Source organism: Ahaetulla prasina, chromosome 1 (genome assembly GCF_028640845.1).
Source record: "Ahaetulla prasina isolate Xishuangbanna chromosome 1, ASM2864084v1, whole genome shotgun sequence".
Taxonomy (NCBI): Eukaryota; Metazoa; Chordata; class Lepidosauria; order Squamata; family Colubridae; genus Ahaetulla; species Ahaetulla prasina.
In genome coordinates, this window is record NC_080539.1 from 84,046,438 (window position 1) to 84,070,432 (window position 23,995).

The 23,995-nt window shown below is 35.7% G+C and overlaps 1 protein-coding gene across 3 annotated transcripts in view; it reads left to right on the forward strand.

The window, feature by feature from the left end:
• Positions 1-23,995, forward strand: part of SIPA1L2 (signal induced proliferation associated 1 like 2) — a 100,440-nt gene that overhangs the window by 57,913 nt on the left and 18,532 nt on the right. For all 3 annotated transcript variants that reach the window (XR_009153147.1, XM_058166486.1, XM_058166496.1), the window contains exons 9-15: positions 4,083-4,357; positions 11,563-11,820; positions 13,087-13,170; positions 14,789-14,886; positions 16,011-16,114; positions 17,885-18,270; positions 19,681-19,905. Coding sequence is in view for 2 of the 3 variants with exons in the window: in XM_058166486.1 (XP_058022469.1) it covers positions 4,083-4,357; positions 11,563-11,820; positions 13,087-13,170; positions 14,789-14,886; positions 16,011-16,114; positions 17,885-18,270; positions 19,681-19,905 (1,430 nt within the window). In the remaining variant the exon portion in view is untranslated. The remainder of the gene's footprint in view (positions 1-4,082; positions 4,358-11,562; positions 11,821-13,086; positions 13,171-14,788; positions 14,887-16,010; positions 16,115-17,884; positions 18,271-19,680; positions 19,906-23,995) is intronic.

Genomic DNA, 23,995 nt, shown 5'->3' on the forward strand with positions numbered 1-23,995 from the left:
GCGAGGGATCTGTAAATATTTTCACGGCCCTCTTCTTGATTCGTGCAGTATACAGGTCCTCAATGGAAGGCAGGTTGGTAGCAATTATTTTTTCTGCAGTTCTAATTATCCTTTGAAGTCTGTGTTTTTCTTTTGGGTTGCAGAACCGAACCAGACAGTTATAGAGGTGCAAATGACAGACTCAATAATTCCTCTATAGAACTGAATCAGCAGCTCCTTGGGCAGTTTGAGCTTACTGAGTTGGCGTATAACTGAGTTATAAAGCTATCCTTTATAACAATACTTATTGAAAGAAAGCATAAAACAGGAACATTTCTTACTTTATTAAAGACCTCACTTTGTACAATTAGATAATTGTATTTTAATCTCAGATTTTATTTTATTTTTTTAAAAAAACCACTGTTCTTCAAAATTCCAGTACTCCCTGACACCATCCTTTCCCTCAGGTTTCTCTTTTCGGACTGGATAGTGTTTGGCTGGGTGTAGAATTAAAGATACAATAAACAGCGACAGAATTTACAAATTTCAGAAGGATAACTTTACAGTTTAAAAAAACAATAACATAAAAGTAGCAAAACAAGTTTAACAAGGTTTGCAAATGATTACTTAAGTTTCCAAAATAAAAAGAGAATGTATCTGGTTAAGGCAAATTTTCCTTTTGGCATTTCAGTGGCGTTTTCTCTAAATTCCTTTTCAAGCTGAATTCTTTTAGTTTGTTTTCTTTGTGTTTCCTAATCATCATACAACTCAAATCAAAGCTGAGTTCTGGATGAATTTCTTCCTTCCAAGGATAGCACAGGAGGCTACAGAGATTTCCTTCCAATTGGCATTTTACGTCTCTGCAAAACATGCTTTCCCCTGACCTCTGAATTGTGTCAGAAAGATTCCTTCTTTCTATCTCAGTTCTTATTATTTCTTCCAAACCTTCCACTGATCAATCCCTGTTAATTTGTCAGGTTCCTTTATTTTCCTTCTTGCCCAGTACTAGGTTTTCAGTTAGTTCCTAACCAAACCATTCCATTTGCTCCTTAAAAGTTCATAATCTATGCAGACGGTGTCTTCTGAGGAAACTTTTCATTGGCTGATGAAAGTTATATACATTTTGTGTATATAAAGGAGTTCCAGAAGGGATGCGGTGGCTCAGTGACTGAGACATTGAGCTTGTCGATCGAAAGGTCGGCAGTTCAGTGGTTTGAATCCCTAGTGCCGCGTAACAGGGTGAGCTCCCAGCTTCTGCCAACCTAGCAGTTTGAAAGCAGTTTGTAAAAAATACAAGTAGAAAAATAGGGACCACCTTTGGTGGGAAGGTAACAGCATTCCGTGCGTCTCTGCCATTTAGTTATGCCAGCCACATGACCACAGAGATTTCTTTGGACAGCGCTGGCTCTTCGGCTTTGAAACAGAGATGAGCACTGCCCCCTAGAGTTGGAAATGACTAGCACATGTGTGAGGGGAACCTTTACTTTTACCTTTACCTTACTAAACATTTCAGTGATTAGGTTTGATGCACTGCAACAATCCTACTGTATGCTCATCAAATATTGTAATCCAAATACTGCTTTATCAACGCTAAACAAGGCAAAGATTACTGCAATTCAGTTATCCTGACGGAATTATGGGGATAGGCAAAATAATAGCAGGGGATAGTGGCATTCCAGAAACACTGTGTCCTTTTTTTCCAGTGGGAGCATCTAGGGAGCAAAGTTCATATGTCCTGTCACATTTTTTTGAAAACTTCAATTCCATAATACAGTTTTCCATCCTTGACAACTTTAGAATATTTGGACTTCACCTCTCAGAATCTGTGAAATAGATGGGGCAGTTTTCCAAATTCAATAAATAAATAAAAATTGGAAGTTGGAGTCCACCCATCTTAAAGTTTGTTTTTTATATATATCAAATTTAGAAACCATCCAGCACCATAATCTGTTATTACTGAGGTTGAGAAACATTGCCACGTTTCACTCTCATGATGTATGTGATTATTTCTCTCCAGCGATTGGAAATAAAGCGTTGGAAGGTGTTGGTAAAACTGGAATTTATATAAGTGAAGGAAAGAGGTTTTTTTAAAATATTTCCTTTAAACTTCAGAAAATTATAGATGGTTTTAAAAACCATTTAGAGGAAAATGGGATGGCTTTCTTAAAATCAATATGTAATTTGCTAATGGTTGATCATTCTTATTATAGAAATCATTTTAATGCTTTATGACAAAAATATAAGATGGAATGAAAGATAAATAGGTAATGTATGTAGATGTTTCAAGAAACGTGACTAATGACTTAGAATGCTACTGCTCCAATTCTTCCATGTTTCAAATACGTGTAACCTAAAGGAATTGTCAGATATAATTCATCATCGAGGAGATTTCTTCCTCTGGCTCTTGAGTTCCCTGCTTGCTGACTTTGCTTTTACTTAATCCTCCCTATTTGCTTATTATCTGTTTAGTATAGAAATTGATAAAGTCCTCCAATTATTAGTTTTAGGAAGATTTGAAAAATAGTAAAGGTAAAGGTTCCCCTTGTACATATGTGCTAGTCTTTCCTGACTCTAGGGGGCGGTGCTCATCTGCGTTTCAAAGTTGAAGAGCCAGTGCTGTCCGAAGACGTCTCTGTGGTCATGTGGCCAGCATGACTCAACGCCAAAGGCGCACGGAACGCTGTTACCTTCCCACCAAAGGTGGTCCCTATTTTTCTACTTGCATTTTTTACGTGCTTTCGAACTGCTAGTTTGGCAGAAGCTGGGACAAGTAACGGGAGCTCACCCCGTTACACAGCAGCACTAGGGATTCGAACCACTGAACTGCCGACCTTTCAATCAACAAGTTCAACGCCTTTAGCCCCTGAGCCACCTTACTCTGAAACCAAACTAGGCAAAATCCTAATAATAGCAATATTTGAATCAAGATTTGTAAAATTTAAGAAATATTGGAGATCAGAGAAGCCAAATCTTATTTTTACTTTTGGGTTTAAATGCTGAATTCCAGAATTGGAGGAAAATGATGGATTGTAGTGGAATATATGAGATGTATAAAATAATAAGTATTATGTGTAATTCTATTAGGGACTTTCATATTGATTCTTCACAATGTATCTCCTAATAATTTATAAACCTAATAAAAATCATCAGAAAAAATTAAAGTGAATATCAAAACAATTGTTTAGTTTTGTTTATACATAGAATTAATATTTGTTATTTTTAAAATATTCTACTTTTAAAAAGAGCTGTCTCTTGGAAGAGAAATTATGGAGACCTAAATAAACTTTTTTTCATTGTTTAAGATTTTCTTCAAGTTTGTTAAAAAAAACACTGAAATTCACCAGAGTACAATGAATTAAAATACTGTTAAAAAACTGCATCTGCAAGGATTTATGTGACAACCTTTGCTCGCTTTGCACATTACCTGGAATAAATAACATTAACTCAGGGCTGTCTGTTTTTGAGTAAATATGCCCGGGATTGAAGATCCCATGTTGAAATTCAGAGTACATTTTTCTAAACATCAGGTCTTTTAAACACAAAACTTCCTGCTTCCTGAATAACTGTGCTAGAATTACACTTTTAGGAATAGTAGCTCTACCATAATTCTGAGATATTTATAGCTGTTTTGAAAAAAAAAAGTGTGTGTGTGTGTATGTTTTTGTAGGTTTTCATGGGTATAGGTATGTATGTCTTGGCACATTCGGATCTTTTCCCGTGTAAGGTTGAGTATCTTGGCGACGTTTTGATGAGGTCTCACTCATCATCTTCAGGCTGGTGCTTTCGGCTTCGTGCTTATGCGAGCTTCGTGCTTGGCTCGCACAAGCATGAAGCTGAAAGCACCTTCCTGAAGATGATGAGTGAGATCTCGTCGAAACGTCGCCAAGATACTCTCAACCTTACACGGGAAAAGACCCGAATATGCCAAGACATACATACATACATACATACATACATACATACATACATACATACACACACATATAGATACCCACCCACATATACATATACACACACATTTTATCATGAAGAACGCTACATTGTTGCACACTAAGTGATATGTAGTAATGTTCTTGTTCTTATCAAATCTGATGGTTCTTTAGATAGTAACCAGAGGATGTGAAACAGCAGAAATGACCTTGAGAAGAAACGGCTTGGGACAACTTGGATTCCATGTCAACTTTGAAGGAATTGTGGCAGATGTGGAACCGTTCGGTTTTGCGTGGAAAGCAGGCCTGCGTCAGGGCAGTCGCCTTGTAGAGATCTGCAAAGTAGCTGTAGCAACACTCACTCATGAACAAATGATTGATTTATTGCGCACGTCTGTGACGGTCAAGGTGGTGATTATTCAGCCTCATGAGGATGGTTCACCTAGAAGGTAAGACATTAGCATGTGTATCCTTGAGCTTACATATGAATTTGCCCTTTATATACAGGCTTTCCTTGCTATGATGACATTGGATACAGGTAGTCTTTGACTTATGATCACAAGGGAGCCCAAAATTTCTGTTATTAACTGAGACACTTGTTAAGTGAGTTTTGCTCCATTTTACAACCTTTCTTGCCTCAGTTGTTAAGTAAACCACTGCAGTTGATAAAGTTAGCAACCCAGTTATTAAGTGAATCTGGCTTCCCCATTGACTTTCCTTGTCAAAAGGTTGCAAAAGGTCATCGTATGACTTTGGGACACAGCAGTGGTCATAAGTATGAACCAATTTCCAAGCACCTGAATTCTGATCACGTGATCCTGGTGATGCTACAAAGGTTGTAACTATGAAAAATGGTCATAAGTCACTTTTTTCAGTGCCATTGTAACTTTGAACAGCCACTAAATGAACTGTTGTAAACCGGGGACTACGTGTACTTTCCCTCTGTAAGAGAATGAATTAGGAATTATTTGATTAGAATGTAGCAGTCTCCGTTTTTTTAAAACATTGTTTTAATTAGAGAATCTTTTGGAGAATAAAAAAAGGAAAATATGGATTTTTTAAAAGAATAAAAGCAGGAAAAAAATAAAGAAAAGTGATAGTGAAGAAAAGAATGAAGAAATGAAAAAGAAATAGAAAAAGGAATGGCTTTCAATCTGCTTTACAGCAGTTATAAATGCATTCAAATTTTTTTTCTTCTGCCTCTAAAGCTTCATCAGAACTCCCTTTTCCCCATAATCTATCCTTTCTCATTGTCAACGCCCAAAATCACAACTACATTTTCCCCATTTTCAGCAAAAAGTCCATAAATGGTTTCTAAAAGAATGGAGTGATATCATATTTGACTCTTACGTATTTAACAATATAACACACACAACACCTGGGCCGTATAAAGGCCCATATTATCTAACATATATTTTCTTTTAGTTGTACACTTAGATGTCTTCAGGAATCTCACAAGCTTTATTGGTATTTCTTAGACTAGAGTTCCATTATCCTCTCTCACAACCTGCCCCTGCTACCTGGGTAAGCTGCACTGGCAGCCCTCGTCCTGCGTTCTCCAGAGCATGATAATGGAGTGACACTGGGCCTGAATCTAAAGACTGGATGAAGCCATATAGACCCTAACTAATTATTTATCTTGGGCCATTTAGAAACCATCTAAGTTAATAGTTATTTACCATAACTTGTGGAAAAAGATTTCAGAGAACAGTCGTCATCTGTTTGCTTTTGTCTGCTTGGAATCTCCTGTCATTGAATGACCCCAATTTTAATCCTATGTACGTGGGCACAAAACCTGCCTCTCCATACTCAGTGTAATTGAATTGACCCCTACCTTGTTTCCCTTGCCCTCTTTTCTGAAGTATAAAGCGACAAACATTTGTTGCATAGGAAAAGCATTCCAATTGTGAACACTTTTGTTGTCCCTCATTTGTTCAATCGTGGAAATAACATAGGGACACACGCACACACACGCGCGCGCACACACACACACACACACATGAAAAGCATATAAAACCAAATTAAAACCATAATATTTGAAAATACAAGAGTCAGATAAAATACCTAGCAGCCGTGATATTAAATAACACCTTACGTTGTCAAGACTAAACAGGACAGGATTGACTTAACCACTTTCCCAAAAACTTAGCAAGGAAGGAGCATCCTAACTTTGCTCTATGGAACTGGGACTACCACTAAGAAAGCCCTTTTTCAATTGTCAAATCCCCTGACGTTCTAAGTAGTAAAAACCAGAAGCGTACATTTCCAATTAAATGTACAAGATAAGCAGGTTATACTCAGAAATGATAGTCCCAAAGATAACAAGGACCTGAATCATAAAGAGATTTATAGATCCTCACCAGCAATTTTAGCTGTACTCAGAAGTCTGTGGAGAACCAATGCAGCACCTCCAAAACAGATGTTACTTGGCTAAAATGCTTCTTGTCTACTCCTAAATTTTGAATTGGTTGCAGTTTTTGAATAATCATCAGAGTCAGCCCCAAAGATAAGAATTTGTGCAAGAATAAATGTCACCAGGGCATCCCTCTCCCATTACACTTATGTCTGGTGTAATGACTAAAGATAGCAAAGGTTTTTATGGCTGTAGTCTCTATCTACTAGCCAGGCAGGAACTATAAATCAGTCTCCCATGTTATGGATCTATTTCTTCAAAGAGATTGTGATCCTATCAGGAGCCAGTGTGGAAACTAGATAACTGATACTGCCATCATTCTGGAAAGTTGATCACCTGCAGACTAGGTCTCTTTGAAGAACTTCACTGCTTCTCTTCTGCAATCTTAGAATTACAGCTACAGCAGCACCTAAACCAAGTTAAGAGGAATTCTGGCAAAACAATTCCTTTCCACAACCAGACTACTATAATAATGCACGCCAGATCTGCCCATTCATCTCTGTCAAAGGACAGGTTGCAGATTGATTCAGGCCAAGGCTCTCAGTGATCTGGCATCCAGGACCTTCAGGGCTGGAAGTAGTGTTCTTTAAAATGTCAATATGTGTACATGGCATCATGATGCAAATCCAAGTGTTAATCTATTTCAATTCTAAAATTGGATGCTAGTAAACAAGTTGCAAGTTTCGTTTCATCAGATTTTTCAGGGGACTGTCATGGCCTTTCAAGAGGGGCACCACAGGAATATTCAGCCCCTGAACAGTCAAAATTAATTTACATTGCAATCAGTAAAGAGCTTCATAATGTTCTCATCTGATTCTGTTCTCTCCCCCCCCCCTCTTTTCTTGGGAATTCCTTATGGGTATACTCATTGGATGCCCATCTTATCAATAGAGGATTTATCTTCTGTTGCTGGGAGAATGATCTGTTTGAAATCTGAGAGCAGTGAATAATGATTTTAGCCAATTAGTTTCCTCTTACAGTTAAGGATTGTATTTCTTTGAATCCAAGTTCTGAGGAGTTCTGATACATGCACTGTTCAGTATAAATGATAAATTTGTGTTGTTTTGTTTAAATATCAGAAGCCAGTAGTTGGAGGTGAGGAGGAGGCAAAGGATATTAGAGGGAGGTTGCAAATGCCGTTTGATTTTGCTTGTGCTCTTTATTTCTGGTTAAGAAGGCTGTAGTCTTATGCTCTCTTGTCTGGGAATAAGCCTAATTAGACTAAGTTGGACTTAGATCTGATTAGGGTCATAGAGGGTTGCATATAGGAACTTATCAAACATTCAACAAAAATAGAATGTGGATTAAAAGAGGAGAAAGGAACTGTTCATATTTTAATTACATGGTGAGTTTATAGTTTAATTATCTGTAAAGAGACTCTAATCATGCATAGGATTACCTGGGAATAAGGTCACCTCAATGTGAGCATGGAGGAGGGAAAAATGTTTGTGTGTGTCAAAAGAATCTGTCTATCAACCATAATATAGACCAGTATGATAGATATGGCTCATAGTCTTCAATGAAGAGATTTTCATCCATCAATGGATTGATTTTGGATAATAATAATAATAATAATAATAATAATAATAATAATAATAATAATAATAATAATAATAATAATAATAATAATAATAATAATAATAATAGAATAGAATAGAATAGAATAGAATAGAATAGAATAGAATAGAATAGAATAGAATTTTATTGGCCAAGTGTGATTGGACACACAAGGAATTTGTCTTGGTGCATATGCTCTCAGGGGACATAAAAGAAAAGATACGTTCATCAAGGTACAACATTTACAACACAATTGATGATCAATATATCAATATAAATCATAAGGATTGCCAGCAACAAGTTATAGTCATACAGTCATAAGTGGAAAGAGATTGGTGATGGGAACTATGAACGATTAATAGTAGTGCAGATTCAGTAAATAGTCTGACAGTGTTGAGGGAATTATTTGTTTAGCAGAGTGATGGCCTTCGGGGAAAAACTGTTCTTGTGTCTAGTTGTTCTGGTGTGCAGTGCTCTATAGCGTCGTTTTGAGGGTAGGAGTTGAAACAGTTTATGTCCAGGATGCGAGGGATCTGCAAATATTTTCACGGCCCTCTTCTTGATTCGTGCAGTATACAGGTCCTCAATGGAAGGCAAGTTGGTAGCAATTATTTTTTCTGCAGTTCTAATTATCCTCTGAAGTCTGTGTTTTTCTTGTTGGGTTGCAGAACCGAACCAGACAGTTATAGAGGTGCAAATGACAGACTCAATAATTCCTCTGTAGAACTGGATCAGCAGCTCCTTGGGCAGTTTGAGCTTACTGAGTTGGCGCAGAAAGAACATTCTTTGTTGTCCTTTTTTAATGATGTTTTAATGATAATATTATTATTATTATTATTATTATTATTATTAATAATAATAATAATAATAATAATAATAATAATAATAATAATAATAATAATAATAATAATAATACATAAAGTGGAAAAAGTTATAGAAAATGACAAGGTGAAGATCTTGTGGGACTTTTGAACACACTTGGAACACAACATGCCAGATATCACAGTTGTCGAAAACGGAAACGTACAACTTATTGACATTGCGGTACCAGGAGATGTCAGAGTCAAAGAAATAGAACTGGGAAAAAATCATGAAATATTGCGACCTGGCCATCGAAACTACACGGCTATGGATGAAACATGTAACAGTGATACCCAGTGTCATTGGGGCACTTGGTACCATGTCCAAGAATTTTATAAGACACATCAACAAATTGCAGCTTTCTGCAATAACACCAGCGGAACTGCACAAAACTGTGCTACTTGGAACATCGTACATCTTAAGAAGGTACTTGGTTGATACCTAGGATGGTAGCAACAACCCGTATCAACCATTAGCACCAGTCAATGGTATTTGTGATGCATTTTTGAATGTTCAGTTGACTGACTTTCATGTTTAATGAATAAAGTAAATAATAATAATGGTCCATGATCCATTTTGGCCAAATAGAGGAAGAGCAAAAAATCAGCTCCTAATTGTCAAGATGATATTGAAAAACTGCAAGAGAACAAAGACCAATCTGAACATAGGTTGAATTGATTACAAGAAGGTATTTGTCTCCATAACCCATAATTGGATAATCAAATGCCTCGGATTAACAGGAGTAGTAGAAACATCAGAAGCTTTGTGCAAAGAACAATGGCACAGTGAAAGATACAGCTGCTGGTGAATGGTGATAGGAAGAGGTTAATATCTAGAGAAGAATCTTTCAAGGAGATTCACTTTCACCATCACTGTTTGTTGTTGCATTGATTCCTCTATTAACAATGCTGAACAAGTCAGGCCATATCTGTCTAACATCAAAAACATATGCCAAGCTATCTCATGTCCTTTATATGGACAATTAAAGCAATATGTCAAAACATCATCAGCAGAATTGTTGCTCAATATTGATTATACATACTGCCAAGATATTGCAGTAGAGTTTGGACTGGACATATATGGTACCCTCACTATCAACAAGGGAAAAATACTGAAAACTGACGGTCTCAAGATTTCGTACATAAAGAACATCAGGACTCTAGATGAAGATGATCACTATAAATACATTTGTAACCTTCAAGCTGACAACATCAAGCACTTTGAAGTCAAGGAGTAGAAGTGAATACATCATGAACGTGAAGAAGATCTTAAAGTTCAAACTCAGTGGAGGAAATGCCATCAAGATAATTAATACCTGGGCAATTCCAGCCATTAGATACACAGCTGAACTAAATGTAGAACTAAAAGACCTGGGTAGTAAGATTATCATACTTTTTCACAATGAATCATGATCTTCATTCATGCAGGGTTGTTGACACACTACTAAACCAAAGAAAATAGGTAGGCATGGAATTTTGCAAATAAACTAGACAATTGGAAGAATATTTGAAGGACAGTGAAGAAGGAACTGAAAGTTACTGAAGCTAGTATACCATGAAGACTTACTGAATATTGAAGATATTAAACTTGCCTATAAGAAAAGAAGAAATAGAAAAAGACATCAAACGGCAAAGTATTGCATGACTGGTACATTAAAAAACAGGCAAACCAGACAACAGCAACATTTGGCAATGACTAGGAGCAGGAAAACTGAAGAAAGAGACACAGGGGCTAATTCTGGCTACATAAGACTAAGCGTTAAAAACAAGTACATATAAAACCAGAATTGAGAAAACAGCCACAAGATAGTAAATGCTGTCTCTGCAAAGAAGCTAATGAAACAGTGGATCACCTAATTAGCTGCTGCAAGAAGTTTGCACAGACTGATTACGAAGGACATCATGACAAAGTAGCAACAATGGTGCATTGGACAATCGACAAGAAATATTATTTGCCTGCCAGAAGAACTGGTGGAAGGAAAAAACAGGCAAAGTAATAAAAAAGGAAGAAGATAAAATGCACTGGGACCTTAAAATTCAAATAGACAAGCATCTGTCACATAACCCCCCTCCCCGACGTAACAACTGTCAATTAGAAAAACAAGGAAGTACCTGGTGACAGTAGAATGGAAGAAAAAGAACTGGATAAAATCACAAAATGCAAAAACCTACAAATTGAAGTAGAATGATTAGAGCAAAATAAAGCAAATAGTCATAGGCACTTGGAGGTAATCTAAAAACTATTGGAGCACTACTTGAACACTATCAGCAATGACAAAATCACAATCAGTCAATTTCAAAAAGCAGCTTTTCTCGGAACAGCACACATCCTGAGACATTGAGACAGTATCTTTAATACTATCAAACAACTTCTGCCTATCCCAGATCCTTGGAAAGACCTTGATTGTGGATAAAAATGCCAAATCCAGTCTAAATATTTGCACTGACTGTGCAACCAACCATAATAATTATAAAGGTACAAATATACATGGGTATACATATTTGTTTCAACTTCGTTTTCAACAAGTTAAAATACTATTATAAGTTCCTCAGTTTATGTCCTCTTGTCTTTCAACCTTCCAAGTTTTGAAATACCACAGTTTACAAAACTTGACTATTCTTTTTATTTAGCAGACAGTTAATTATCTACCAAACATGCACCTTATGTTTCATGCAGTTATGAATTCACCGCTCTTCACTTTGCGATGTACTTGTATGAATAAGCCGGTGGTAATAAATTAAACTTACCTAGAATGAAATGGGACATTATTGTTATGGTAGAAAATACCTTTGTGATTCATTGCGATGTTCACCTCTTCCGTAGGGGATGCTCAGAACTCTGTCGAATTCCCATGGTGGAGTACAAACTTGACAGCGAAGGCACCCCATGTGAGTATAAAACTCCTTTCAGGAGGAATACTACTTGGCATAGGGTGCCAACCTCTGCTGGGCAGCCTCTCTCTCGTGCCTCTCCAATCTTAGGAACAACTGACAGACTGCATTGCCAGCAGCTTCTTCATCAGGCACAAACTGCTATTCCTCGCAGCACCTCTTTTGACAGAAAGCTTCCAGATGGCGCAAGGTAATATACGCTCTTCCAGCTTATATTTTCTAAATGCTGTATCAAGTGAGCCTGGGCTCTGTCCGCCGTTTGTTTTTTTTCCTTTTTCTTTTTTTCTGGAAGCGAATAATAGTCAGTGCTGGTAATGATGATACTAAAAGGAAGATGCAGTTTTAATGCATATCTCTGCCTGGAATATAAAAACTAACAAGCTTCTTTTGACACCCTCAGATGACTAACCAATAGAACAGAATAGGTCTTCTTGAGAAATAAAATTGAGGAATAAATATTTGACAATAAATAAATTTGATTCTAAATTGGACAATTTTGGGTTTCAGGATTTAGTGAGAATGTCTAAAGTACAGATTTCCTGATGTTTTGCCAGCAACTGTGGTTGCCATTTTTTTACAGAGTGGTCTGCTATGCATTTTCTCAATGGAAAGCACGTTAGTATTTAATATGAAAATATTCAGGGTAAATGGGAGACTGAATATGATTTTCCTTGCTCAGGACTCATAAAGAGTTACTGTAATGCAGTCTGAAACTATATTATTATAGAGCAGAAAGGGAGTTAAGTGTACTATTGAGTCCAGTCAGTTGTTCAGTGAAGGTTATTTTTTTGGAAGAGCACAATACTGAAGTAATTTTATTACTTTAATAAATTACTAATAAATTTTATTATAATTCATTATATAAGTTGTCATTAATTGTGAAATAGTTTGATTATTAATGAACACTGACGTGAAGAGGGCATGCAGAATGTGTACTCTTTTGAAGTTTCAGTGATTTTCATTGGAACATGAGTCCTTTGGAACATCAATCAGTCACTGGAAGTCATAAATGAATAAATAAGTCATAAATGAGTCATTGGGACATAAATCAGGCTGACTGCCTGATTATTACAGTTGTTTATATAGTGGTTCACCTGCTTTGAAGTTCATCAAATTTGTTACTTGATGCATTTTGACCCAACATTTTTGTCCCAGAACTTCTTGTTTGTTTGGTACTTGACTCAAACTTGTCGCTGCCAGTTGCCTTGTGATTAATATTGTAATTTCCTTATGGGGAAAAATTGTTTGGTACTCGCCATTTTCAGTACTCATCTCACATACTGAGATCTCATTGTATAGTCAAATCCATTACATAGTTTAAGTTTTAAAACTATTGTATATGAATACTTCATATACTTAAATATAAAATTTGTTCATGAGGAATTTTGTTAAACTAATAGGATGCCTACCGGATCACTACATATCTCGCCACATCTTAAATTATTCATTATTTCAGAAGTTCTCCAAGCAACCAATCATCCTCCAGTGATCCAGGACCAAGCGGGAGTAGTCAGTGGAGGCATCAAGTAGGATATGATGGGTACTTGTTATTTTTTTATATCTTGATTGTGAAAAATATATAATGAATAATATATATGTCAAACATTCAAACTGCTTGTAGCCTTTATGAAGGTTTTTAAATAATTTTATAAAGGTTATTGAAAGATGAAATACAAATGAAAATGAAAATAGGGGGAAAAGGGGGAAGGGAAAAGGGAAAGAAAGAAGTGTAGAGTAAAGGGAACAGAAAAAAGAAAAGTATTGACTTCTGATTCTTTTTAGCACAGTAGGATAAAATAGTAACCTTACTGCCTCAACTTTTTACTTTTACATTCTTAAGATACACTAGCCATTTCCATAACAAACTTGAGTAATCAGAAAAACTCCAAAGTTTCAATTTTTTCCGTCTCAAGCACAAAATCCAAGCAGAAACAAAGATGTGTGCATGTGTGTATGTGTATGTATCGATGTTAAATTTACTGACAAAGAAATAAAGGGAGACTAGTATAGATCTATTTCAAGCTATTTAGTTCTCATCAGCTAGCCATTCCCTTCTGGAATTCGAACCTTGGCTTTCTTGCATATTAGGCAGATGTATTAACCACTAAGTCACAGATTCTCCTCTTTGTCAGCTGCACCAGGGGAAAGATCAAGTGGGTTGTATTATATATATATAAAACTATATATAACTATATATATATAGTTTTTCCAGCCATTTATCCATTGTGGGAGCCTCTAGGAAAGTTTTGTTGAAGTAGATAACATCCTTGCAGAAATAAATTAGCACCTTCAATTTTCACTTTTCTCAATCTCTGAAAATTCAGAATTAATTCCCACTTGCCTCTGCCATACCATCTCAGAAAAAGCAGTTACCCTTTTAGATATACTATATTTGTGGCCCTGTGTGCTGCAAAGCACCTTTTTGCCTTTGTTTGCAAGCCACTACAAAGCATTGCTACTTAGCTAAAAGGAGGAGAACCGTACTAATCCAGTATAAATGAAATGCAGATGTCAGCTGTAGTTAATAGAGATTAGAAAAGAAGAGCCGGGGTGATGCAGTGGTTAGAATGCAGTATTGCACCGTTCTAACTCTGCCCACATTGCCAGGAGTTCGATCTGACCGGCTCAAGGTTGACTCAGCCTTCCATCCTTCCGAGGTCGATAAAACAAAGACCCAGATTGTTGAGAGCAATAGAATGACTCTGTAAAACTGCTTAGAGAAGGCTGTAAAGCACTTTCAAGTGGTATATAAGTCTTAAGTGCTGTTGCTATTGCTAAAGGAGAATATTTATAGCTTGGGGTTGAAATGAGGAGTCCTTGGTGCTTTCTGAGCTTGGTTGCATCACTAGCATTGATGATGATTCCTAGTTTGGGTAATGAAACATCTACAAGAAAACAGCCAAGCTGAGAAAGTACCAAGGACAACTCAAGAGATTAGAAAATATTCAGTTCTATTCATATCATTATTAAATGAATAATCCTTCAAATTAAGCAAAAACTGTATTAATCACCAATGCATCTTTTTTTTTTGGTTGTTCAATCATCTCATGAAAGTAATATTTAAAATGCTCTGCCATGGGAGCAATAAATGGTTCATACAGAAGGAGTAGTTTTCATAGTGACTTAGAAAACCTACCGCTTTCTCTTTCCACTTAAAGATGCCAGTCTCCTTTACTTCATGACCATCAAGGTCTCCTGGAGAGCGAAGAAGGCAGAGAACATGAAGAATCTTTGGAAGGGTCCAGGCATCCCAACGGTAGTCAAAATTCTTTTACAGTCAAATGATTTGTTTGCTGAATTGTTCATTTCTATGAGCTTATGAAGAAAAGGCAGGATATCGGTATAAATAAAACAAACCCAGCTGTGTGTCATCATCAGTATTCTGATGGTGACAAATTCCAAACTTTTGTAACTCCCCTATTAGTATTTTTATATAAATCTGTGTATTTGAAAGTATACTTACTGAAATGTTGGAGAATAAAAGATGAAAATACAGATGACTTCTTCTATATTTGATGGAACCCTAGGTAAATTGAGTAAATTTACATTCACCAAAAATCAGTCCCAAAATTGGGTGAAATTTGGAAGGGTTAAAGTGATAGCATGACAGCACAACTAAATTTACAAAATGTGGGGTGATCCATAATTTCTGCATAATATGTTGAAACGTTATTTACATGTTCTTATAATCTTTCTCATTAAGTTGCGAAGATTTTTATAAACTTTCCTATTTTGTCTTGTGGATACCTGTTATTTAATTATATTATCTAGCACAAAGAATGGAATCAACTATACATGTCTCTCAATACATTTTCTTTGAGGATAGCTTTTTCCTCCTAGACAACATGCAATGTCTTTTCTTTTCTTTTTCCAAAAAAACTTCTGGGATTAAATTTAGGGTTACTTTCTCTGTAAAATTCTGGATGACAAAATTCAGAATACTAGTGATAGCAGGGAAATACTAAAATCTTTTTAACTCTTTCTTGCTATCAAGTGGCTATGCAGAGTTTTGGATCTGTAACTGATAGCCCTGTTTAGAGCAATAGTCTTTCATTTTCTACTTGCTTTTTCCTGATCACTTCCATGCTTTCTTTATATTGAGGATCAGCATAAGGGTGTCAGTATTGATTTTGGGGTTTTGCTCCATTCCATAATTTATTAGGATGATATTGCCAATGTGTATGTGATAACTGTTTCTTCTTATCCAGAACTGTCATAGCTAATAAATCATGTATCTCTCAGGGCAAGATATGATTCCAAAAATTCCAAGGAGCGTCCTTGTTTTAAAGCAAACCATGTAATGTTAAGATACTAGATTTTTTCCCCTTGTACCTTATGCTTGTGTTATTGGATATTAAAACAAATAATTAATCATGGCAGAAACGAAGTGGCATGCACCATCCACCAAAGTTTTGAGTTCCTATAAAGACCGGGCACTACAGAAAGAAAACAGTGGGAAGGATTCACCAAATAAATTTTCTCATGTAAGTTTTTTTTCCTTGGGAATTCTTAAATAGGAATCTTTTTCACATGTGTCTGAACAAAGCCTGTGTTGCAAAAGTCAGAAGAAAAGTGAAAATGCTTGGAGATTTTGAGTTTACTCCTTTGATGGAAGGATGATGTTTCATCATAGTTTTCCAATACAAAATCATGAAATAGGAAATATAAAGAGCAAATTGTAAAAAAAAAAAAAAGTTAAATGAGCTGTTATGTTAATGTATACATTTCTATCAGTGGTGGGTTTCAAAAATTTTTACTACCGGTTCTGTGGGAGTGGCTTGGTGGGTGTGGCATGGCTTGGTGGGTGTGGCTTTGTGGGCATGGCAAGGGAAGGATACTGTAAAATTTCCATTCCCACCTCACTCCAGGGGAAGGTTACTGCAAAATTCCCATTTCTTCCCAATCAGCTGGGACTTGGGAGGAAGAAAATAGATGGGGACGGGGCCAGTCAGAATTTTTTCTAGCGGTTCTCCGAACTATTCAAAATTTCCTCTACCGGTTTTCCAGAACTGGTCAGAACCTGCTGAAACCCACCTCTGATTTCTATATTCTCCAACTTGTTTTGGCATAATTTTAATGAAATAACTCTGAGAAATGAATTTGAGTATAGAGACGGTCACTCAATAGTATCTACCAGGTTTGAATATGAAATAAAAGGAAGTCTCTTCTAATAAAACATAGTAAGCCTCTTTGATGCAGAAATAGCTGTAAGTAATCTTTCTGGCCGTGACCTCAAACAAGCACATGATAAGGAACACATCCTTGTTTCTAGGCCACCAAATAGTTTAAACACTAAGTGAAGTAAGCATCGCTCTCCATTCTGAGAAGAACTTAATAAACTGCATATTCAGAAACACATACCTTGTTATTTTTGATGGACATTCTTATATTGCCATATCTTGGAATAAACAAAATAAATGTTTATTTTGATTATGACTATATGATTTTATTACTTTTATATTTTATTTTATTAGGGCAACATTAAGCATAGATTGGTGCACCTAAATAGAACTTGTCCCTATGCATAGTATATTCCTGTAAAATTTTAGTAGTAATGGCAATGAGCAAATTACAATGAAAAATATTTCCAGATGAATTTAATCATCTTGCAGACATGGCAGAAGGGAAGGAGAACTTTGCATTGGCAGAGGTTACCTGCTTAATGTTGGATTTAGGCCACAGAGAGAAAAACAGTTACTATAGTTACAGTTAATGTTTAGTTAATAGCCTCAGATTGGGGAACTTGTAGCCCGCCAGATGTCATTGAACTGCTCCTGGCATTCCTGACTCTTGGCCATGCCAGCTGGCTCCAGATTAGGGTAAAAATCCTAACTCTTCAAGTGTCATCTGGAAGAGCCTAGTAATTGGAAGATGCAACACCCCTTCTTGAATTCTGAGCTTATCATTTCAAATTCTGAACATAATTCATTTTGTACAATAAAGGAGAATATTTGCAGCTCAGGGTTGAAATGAGGGATACTTGGTGCTCTATTTCTCTCTTTTGCTGTTTGCTTGCAGACGTTCCATTACTCAAACTAGGTAATAACATCAGTGCTCAAAGAGGACCGAGAGTCCCTTACTTTGTACAGTTTTATATAATCTTATAGATGGTGTTTGAATATGTGTTAATTGAAACACTAATAAGGCAATGGGGGGTTGCTTTAGATTTATTTGGCATTTCGAACTAGTAATGTGTTTTTCATTTCATTGATCAAACTGCAGATAATGGAAATAAAACTATATTTCTCTTTAAGATTGGAGACAAAAACTGTTCCAGCCATTCTAGCAGTAATACTCTATCCAGCAATACATCAAGCAACAGTGATGATAAGCACTTTGGCTCTGAAGATCTAATGGACTCTGACTTGCTTGGATTAACGTATATTAAGGGAGCTTCTACTGACAGTGGAATTGATACTGCTCCTTGTATGCCAGCTCCAATGTTGGCTCCGTTGCACATTTCTGGAAGTCGGTTAGGGCTTCATGGACGGACAGATCAATGGGCTGAATCATCTGAAACTCCAGGAGCAGATGATGACATGAAAGTGTATGCTGTCCACAGTTACGCTTCAGCCATCTCTAGCAGTCATATAGGTGATGGCAGCATGGGAGACCTCAGTGAATTATCTTCACATTCTAGGTGAGTTTTTCCGCCCAGTGTTTTTCAGGTAACTAAACTAAAATCCTGAGTAATGTGTAAATTTGCTTTTCCTTATTTTATACTTTAGTGGGAGTGTTTTAAGCTTATATTGTGAGTGTTACATTTCATAAATTAAGGAGAAATTTGTTCTTGTAAATCATGAGTGTCTGAATTCGTTTTGTATGGTGATGCCTATCTAGTCCAAAATTTTACATACTTTTTACATTTAATAAAGCTAAATATGTCCTATATGCCCAGATGTTGGGTAAGATTTGGCTTGAGTTATTGTTACTAGGGTGCCTTAAAATATATCAAACTTGTCTTCGTTGAGCAATGTAATTTAGATAACATATTCTGTACAGATATTATAAATTGGGTTCAGCTTTTTCCCCCCCAGTATCTTCATTGCATTGGTGGGATTCTCCCTCTGCCATGGGAATCTTCCTGTCTAGTCGTAGGAGACAAGTTTTGCATAAAATGCATTCTAGACACCGATTAATGAAGAATTATGCCTTATGGCAAGGATTAAATTGGATATCATTCTGTCTCCTACAGCCTATTATGAAATCAATTTGCATCTTTTTACCTGCAAAAGTCTGAATATTCCATGGAAGGGTTGCTATTTTGTATCAGTAATTACTTTTTCATGGCATTAATGTGAAAACTTTTAATTTGGATTTAAAGATATGATTAAAGTACTTTTGCATAATTTTATGATCTCAAGTCATTGATCATAAGTGTGATGTGATTTCCTTTATCTCCAGTCACATATGCACAATTTGTGTAAGTCATGAACTAAAATACAGGTTCATGTTTTTTTCATTTTTTTGAATGCCATTATAACCTCAGTCAGTAAATGAATAGTTGTAAGTTAACTACCTGTAGTAACTAGAGAGAAGACATTCTTGGACATAGTATTTTCTGTCTATAATATTTTTCCAGGAACACTCATGATACATTGAGGTTTTTCTAGTGCTAGAAAAATACTTAACCAGTCTTGTATTGTTTTATTTCTGTAAGATCAGTACCAACTTTGGAAGTTTTTTTCTGTGTTTCAATTTTTGCTATTTTTCATTATTTTAATTGTAATTTTTGAGAGAGAGATTTTTTCTAACCCAATACATAACTAAAATAAGATTAGTAGTATTCTTATACTACTACTTACTGAAATCAAAGCAATAAGAATTCAGCTTTGGTTGGATATGAACTCTGCATTACATAAATAAATTACATGACATATTGTTGACTTTTAAAGACTTTATGGAGTGTGTGTGTGTGTGTGTGTGTGTGTGTATTTTGTGTGTGTGTGTGCTTTTATGATAAATAACAGCCAACGTTTTTCCTGTTTCACATTTCCTCCAGTAGTACTACATTGAATATTTTATTGTGCGAATTTCCCCCTTTTTCTAGTGGGTCGCATCATTCTGGAAGTCCTTCGACACATGGTCCTAAAAGCACTGGATCATTAGATACCTCCAAAGTATATATAGTCTCACAAAATTGTGCTCAACCAATCTCTGGATCCATGGCAAAATGTTACCCTCGACAAGGAGCAATAAACAAATATGTTATTGGCTGGAAAAAGTCAGAAGGTAGCCCCACGCCTGAGGAATCTGAAATTTCTGAATGCCAAGAGTAAGAATCTTTTTATTCATATGTGAATAGAATAGAATAGAATAGAATAGAATAGAATAGAATAGAATAGAATAGAATAGAATAGAATAGAATAGAATAGAATTTTTTATTGGCCAAGTGTGATTGGACACACAAGGAATTTGTCTTGGTGCATATGGGAGAGAGAAGTTGGAATTTGAGAAGGGAAGGTGGTTATGGAAGAGAAAAAGAAAAAAAGAAAAGGCAAATTACATAATGATGATTTCCTAAGAATTAAAAGTAGATAAGGGTTCAGTACAAGTAGCGCCTCTGGCTTCTCCTTTTAGGTACTTTCAGACAAGATTTTTATTGAGCAATTTGTCTGGTTTATACAGGAATTTAAGGGAATCTTAAATTTATAATCTATTACTCCATATTCGTCCTGTTCATTACATTTATACGTACAAACACACACATTCACTTACGCACACTGAAAGAAACCTGTGCAACAATAGGTTGACAAAATAGATGCCAGCAATTCATCTGACAGTACTCATATTTCATGGATTTAAAGCTGAATTAGCATTTAACTTGTATCCGCTCTACTAGAAGATTTGATATATTAACAACTCCATTAATCGTGTCTTCCCTTCTGTGTAAAATCTTTTGAAAAATGTCTCTCTCAACCATATTTTATCAGAGCTAACTGTGCCCAGCTTCTTCAAGCTCTGGTTATAAGCTTTAGTTACTGGTCCTCTGATCTTCTTGCTTAATCTTTTCTGAATCTATTGTAAGCTCTCTGGATTCTTCTTAAAGTGTGTTGTTCAGAACCAGACACTTTAAGCGTTTGTGGTGGGCATTCATTATTTGGTAATATTACTCCTGCTGAAGCAGTCTTGAATTGGGTTTGGGTTTTTTTACAGCAGCATCACACTGCTGACTCCTATTGTTTTCAGTTAACTACTCTTCCAAGTTCAATTTAATAGGACAAAATCATTGAAGAATTAGAGGATCCAGAACTGATCCTTGTGGCAGCCTACTTGATGCTTCTTTCAAATGAAATGTAAATCTTTGAAATACTTCAAATTTGAAGTATTTTGGACAGTGTTTTTATTATCTTCAAGTTTCAATCCTGCCTCTTTATCCTCCTCATAGAAAACTTTTTTGTTGTTCTATACCAAAATAGGTGCTGATTAGCTTTGTCTTTTGTTTCGTGTCCTCTTTACTGAGTGAAGTAAAGTAAAGTAAAGTATGTTGGCTTGTAAGATAATGTTCAGATTAGAGTCCTAACTTGCATAAAATGATGTGATCATACTTGGATTAGAACAGCTTTGGTTACACCTGTGCAATGTAACTGCGAATAGTATTGTCCTTATAGTTTTAAAATACAAAGTTTACTAATGGACTTTCTGTGTAATTTGTTTCACATTCTGTTTGGCAGAATTAGTATACAAGAGGTATACAAGAGGTAACAGGGATTAATATTTAGAAAATATATACCTTTACAGGCAGGGGATGTATAGACTGTAGTTTTCCTGTTTGGCAGGTTATTGAGAAATGTATTAATGTGAGACATATACAGATACATTTACTGATATATGTGTATGATTAAGTGAATAGTCCTAAATTATAGAACATTGTATACAAATACAGAGTTTAATGTTACTTGCTGAATGGGATGAGTGATATGTAATTTTTAAAAATGTGTGGAAAAAAATAGAATTCTTACCAGATGCTTCATATTGGTAGGAGTATAGTCACAAATGTTTCTTATCTCCTTGGTTTTTTAAAATTTCCATTTAAAAAATGATTGTGGTGATGTTAGAGGTGTGATGGTTGGGAATATGAATGCATCTGTATTTTTGGTATGCAGATGATATGGTGTTCCTGGCTGAGAACCTGAATTATTTGCAGGGAATGTTAGATTAACTGTATGAAATAAGGAATATGGAGCTGAAAATGAACTTCTATTGAAGTTAATGGGAATTGTGTTTGCTGGGAAAGATGGGATAAAAATTGCAAGTTAGGGATACATGGGAAACAATTAGATTAAGTAGATTAATACTTCACTTAATACTTTGTGTACTGTACTTTGGTTTACTGCAAGATAAGGAAATGATGATGTACAAGTGCTAATAAAAATGTAAGTGAGTAGTATCCTCCTGTTAGTAATAGTTTATTCAAACTTGTCAAGACTGAATGAATGACCAAAGAAAATAAAAAATGCTATTTATATGGATGGCCTTTTACCCTTTTTAAAAATTCCAAGAAGTTGGGTATATCAGGAAAAAGCATAAATGTTGAATGTTCAGGAATTCAAATCAGAAGACAGATATGTATTAAAGTCTTCAGTCAATTCATATCTTCATATCTTTTTGAAAGATTCATGTCTTCCTGAAAGATCTGCAAGATCTCGTTTTTGGAACGTATCTCCACATCTTGGCTACGGGGACAGGATTCATCAATAAGACTTTTTATTTGATTTTCTACTTATTTTAAGCCAAATGCTCTTCGCAAACTTGCCTGCTCATTCCTTTGGATTTTTGAGTAGGAATGAATGTTCTTAATCCAGGTGCAGATCTTCCACCTTCTCTTCTGTTCTTTTTGAACAAATCATATCCTGTAGTCATAAAGCCCCAGGACTCCACGGTGCCTTATTAAACAAATATTTGCTGTTAAGAGTGTAGGCTCACCTTGTTTATTTCCTCTACTCCAAACAAGATCGCATAGACAATGAAAGGCAGAGATTTTATGAGATTTTGCTTTTTCAGATTTGCCTTCCAGGGATTTCAGAGACCTATTTCACAAACACTCTCACATTCTACAGTGCAAAACTGAAGTCCTTTTATTTTCCTTCATTCTTAGCCCCCAACCCCCAATGCAAGATGCGAACTGTCTTGTTCTAACAGTCCATGATACAGGAAACCTAATTGCTTCTTTTGATATTTGCATACCCCATTTTTAGCACAGAAAAGCTCATTACAATCATGATCACTATAGAGAGCAAACAAAGGAGAGGACAATAAAAACACAGTAACTTCCAGCTTGTTTTTATTTTACTAAATCTTGGAATGGAATGGAATGGAATGGAATGGAATGGAATAGAATAGAATAGAATAGAATAGAATAGAATAGAATAGAATAGAATAGAATAGAATTTTTTATTGGCCAAGTGTGATGGGACACACAAGGCATATGCTCTCAGTGTCCATAAAAGAAAACTCAGTGTCCATAAAAGAAAATTCATCAAGAATTCTAAGGTACAACATTTAATGAGAGTCATAGGGTACAAATAAGCAATCAGGAAACAATCAAAATGAAATTAGTCTTGTACAATTAGGAAATTATTTATTTAACCAATTTATGTAGTCATGCATAAGTGACTTCCAGGCAGCTTATAAAATTTTAAAAATCTACCATATAATAAAAAACCAATTTAAAAAATCCCTATTTCACCTCCCCATCCCATGGCAACAATAACACAGTCAAATCAGCCACTTGATCAGTTCTATCTTCATTTGAGGTCCCCAGACTCACCCACTAAAAAAAAAATACAATTTTTAGGGTCTTTTGGAAAAGCAACAATGAGACAACCCTACATCAGGGAGATATTGTTAAATATCATGTCTATGGAGATTCTCAGTCATCCAGGTCATGGTTGTCCCAAAGGTGCTTTTTCAAGCGGCAACTGGACTTTCTGGTTTTTCTTTGAAGACATTTTGCTTCTCATCCAAGAAGCTTCTTTAGCTCTGAAGAAGCTTCTTGGATGAGAAGTGAAACATCTTCAAAGAAAAACGAGGAAGTCCAGTTGCCCTTGAAAAAAGCACCTTTGGGTTAAATACCATGTTTAGATGTATGTTTCTAATTGTAGAAGTCTATTTATCTCTGAGAAGTATGTAGTCACTGATTTTGTTGGAATTGATAGCTATTGGTATTAAAGTCTTCAGTCAATTCATATCTTCATATCTTTTTGAAAGATTCATGTCTTCCTGAAAGATCTGCAAGATCTCGTTTTTGGAACGTATCTCCACATCTTGGCTACGGGGACAGGATTCATCAATAAGACTTTTTATTTGATTTTCTACTTATTTTAAGCCAAATGCTCTTCGCAAACTTGCCTGCTCATTCCTTT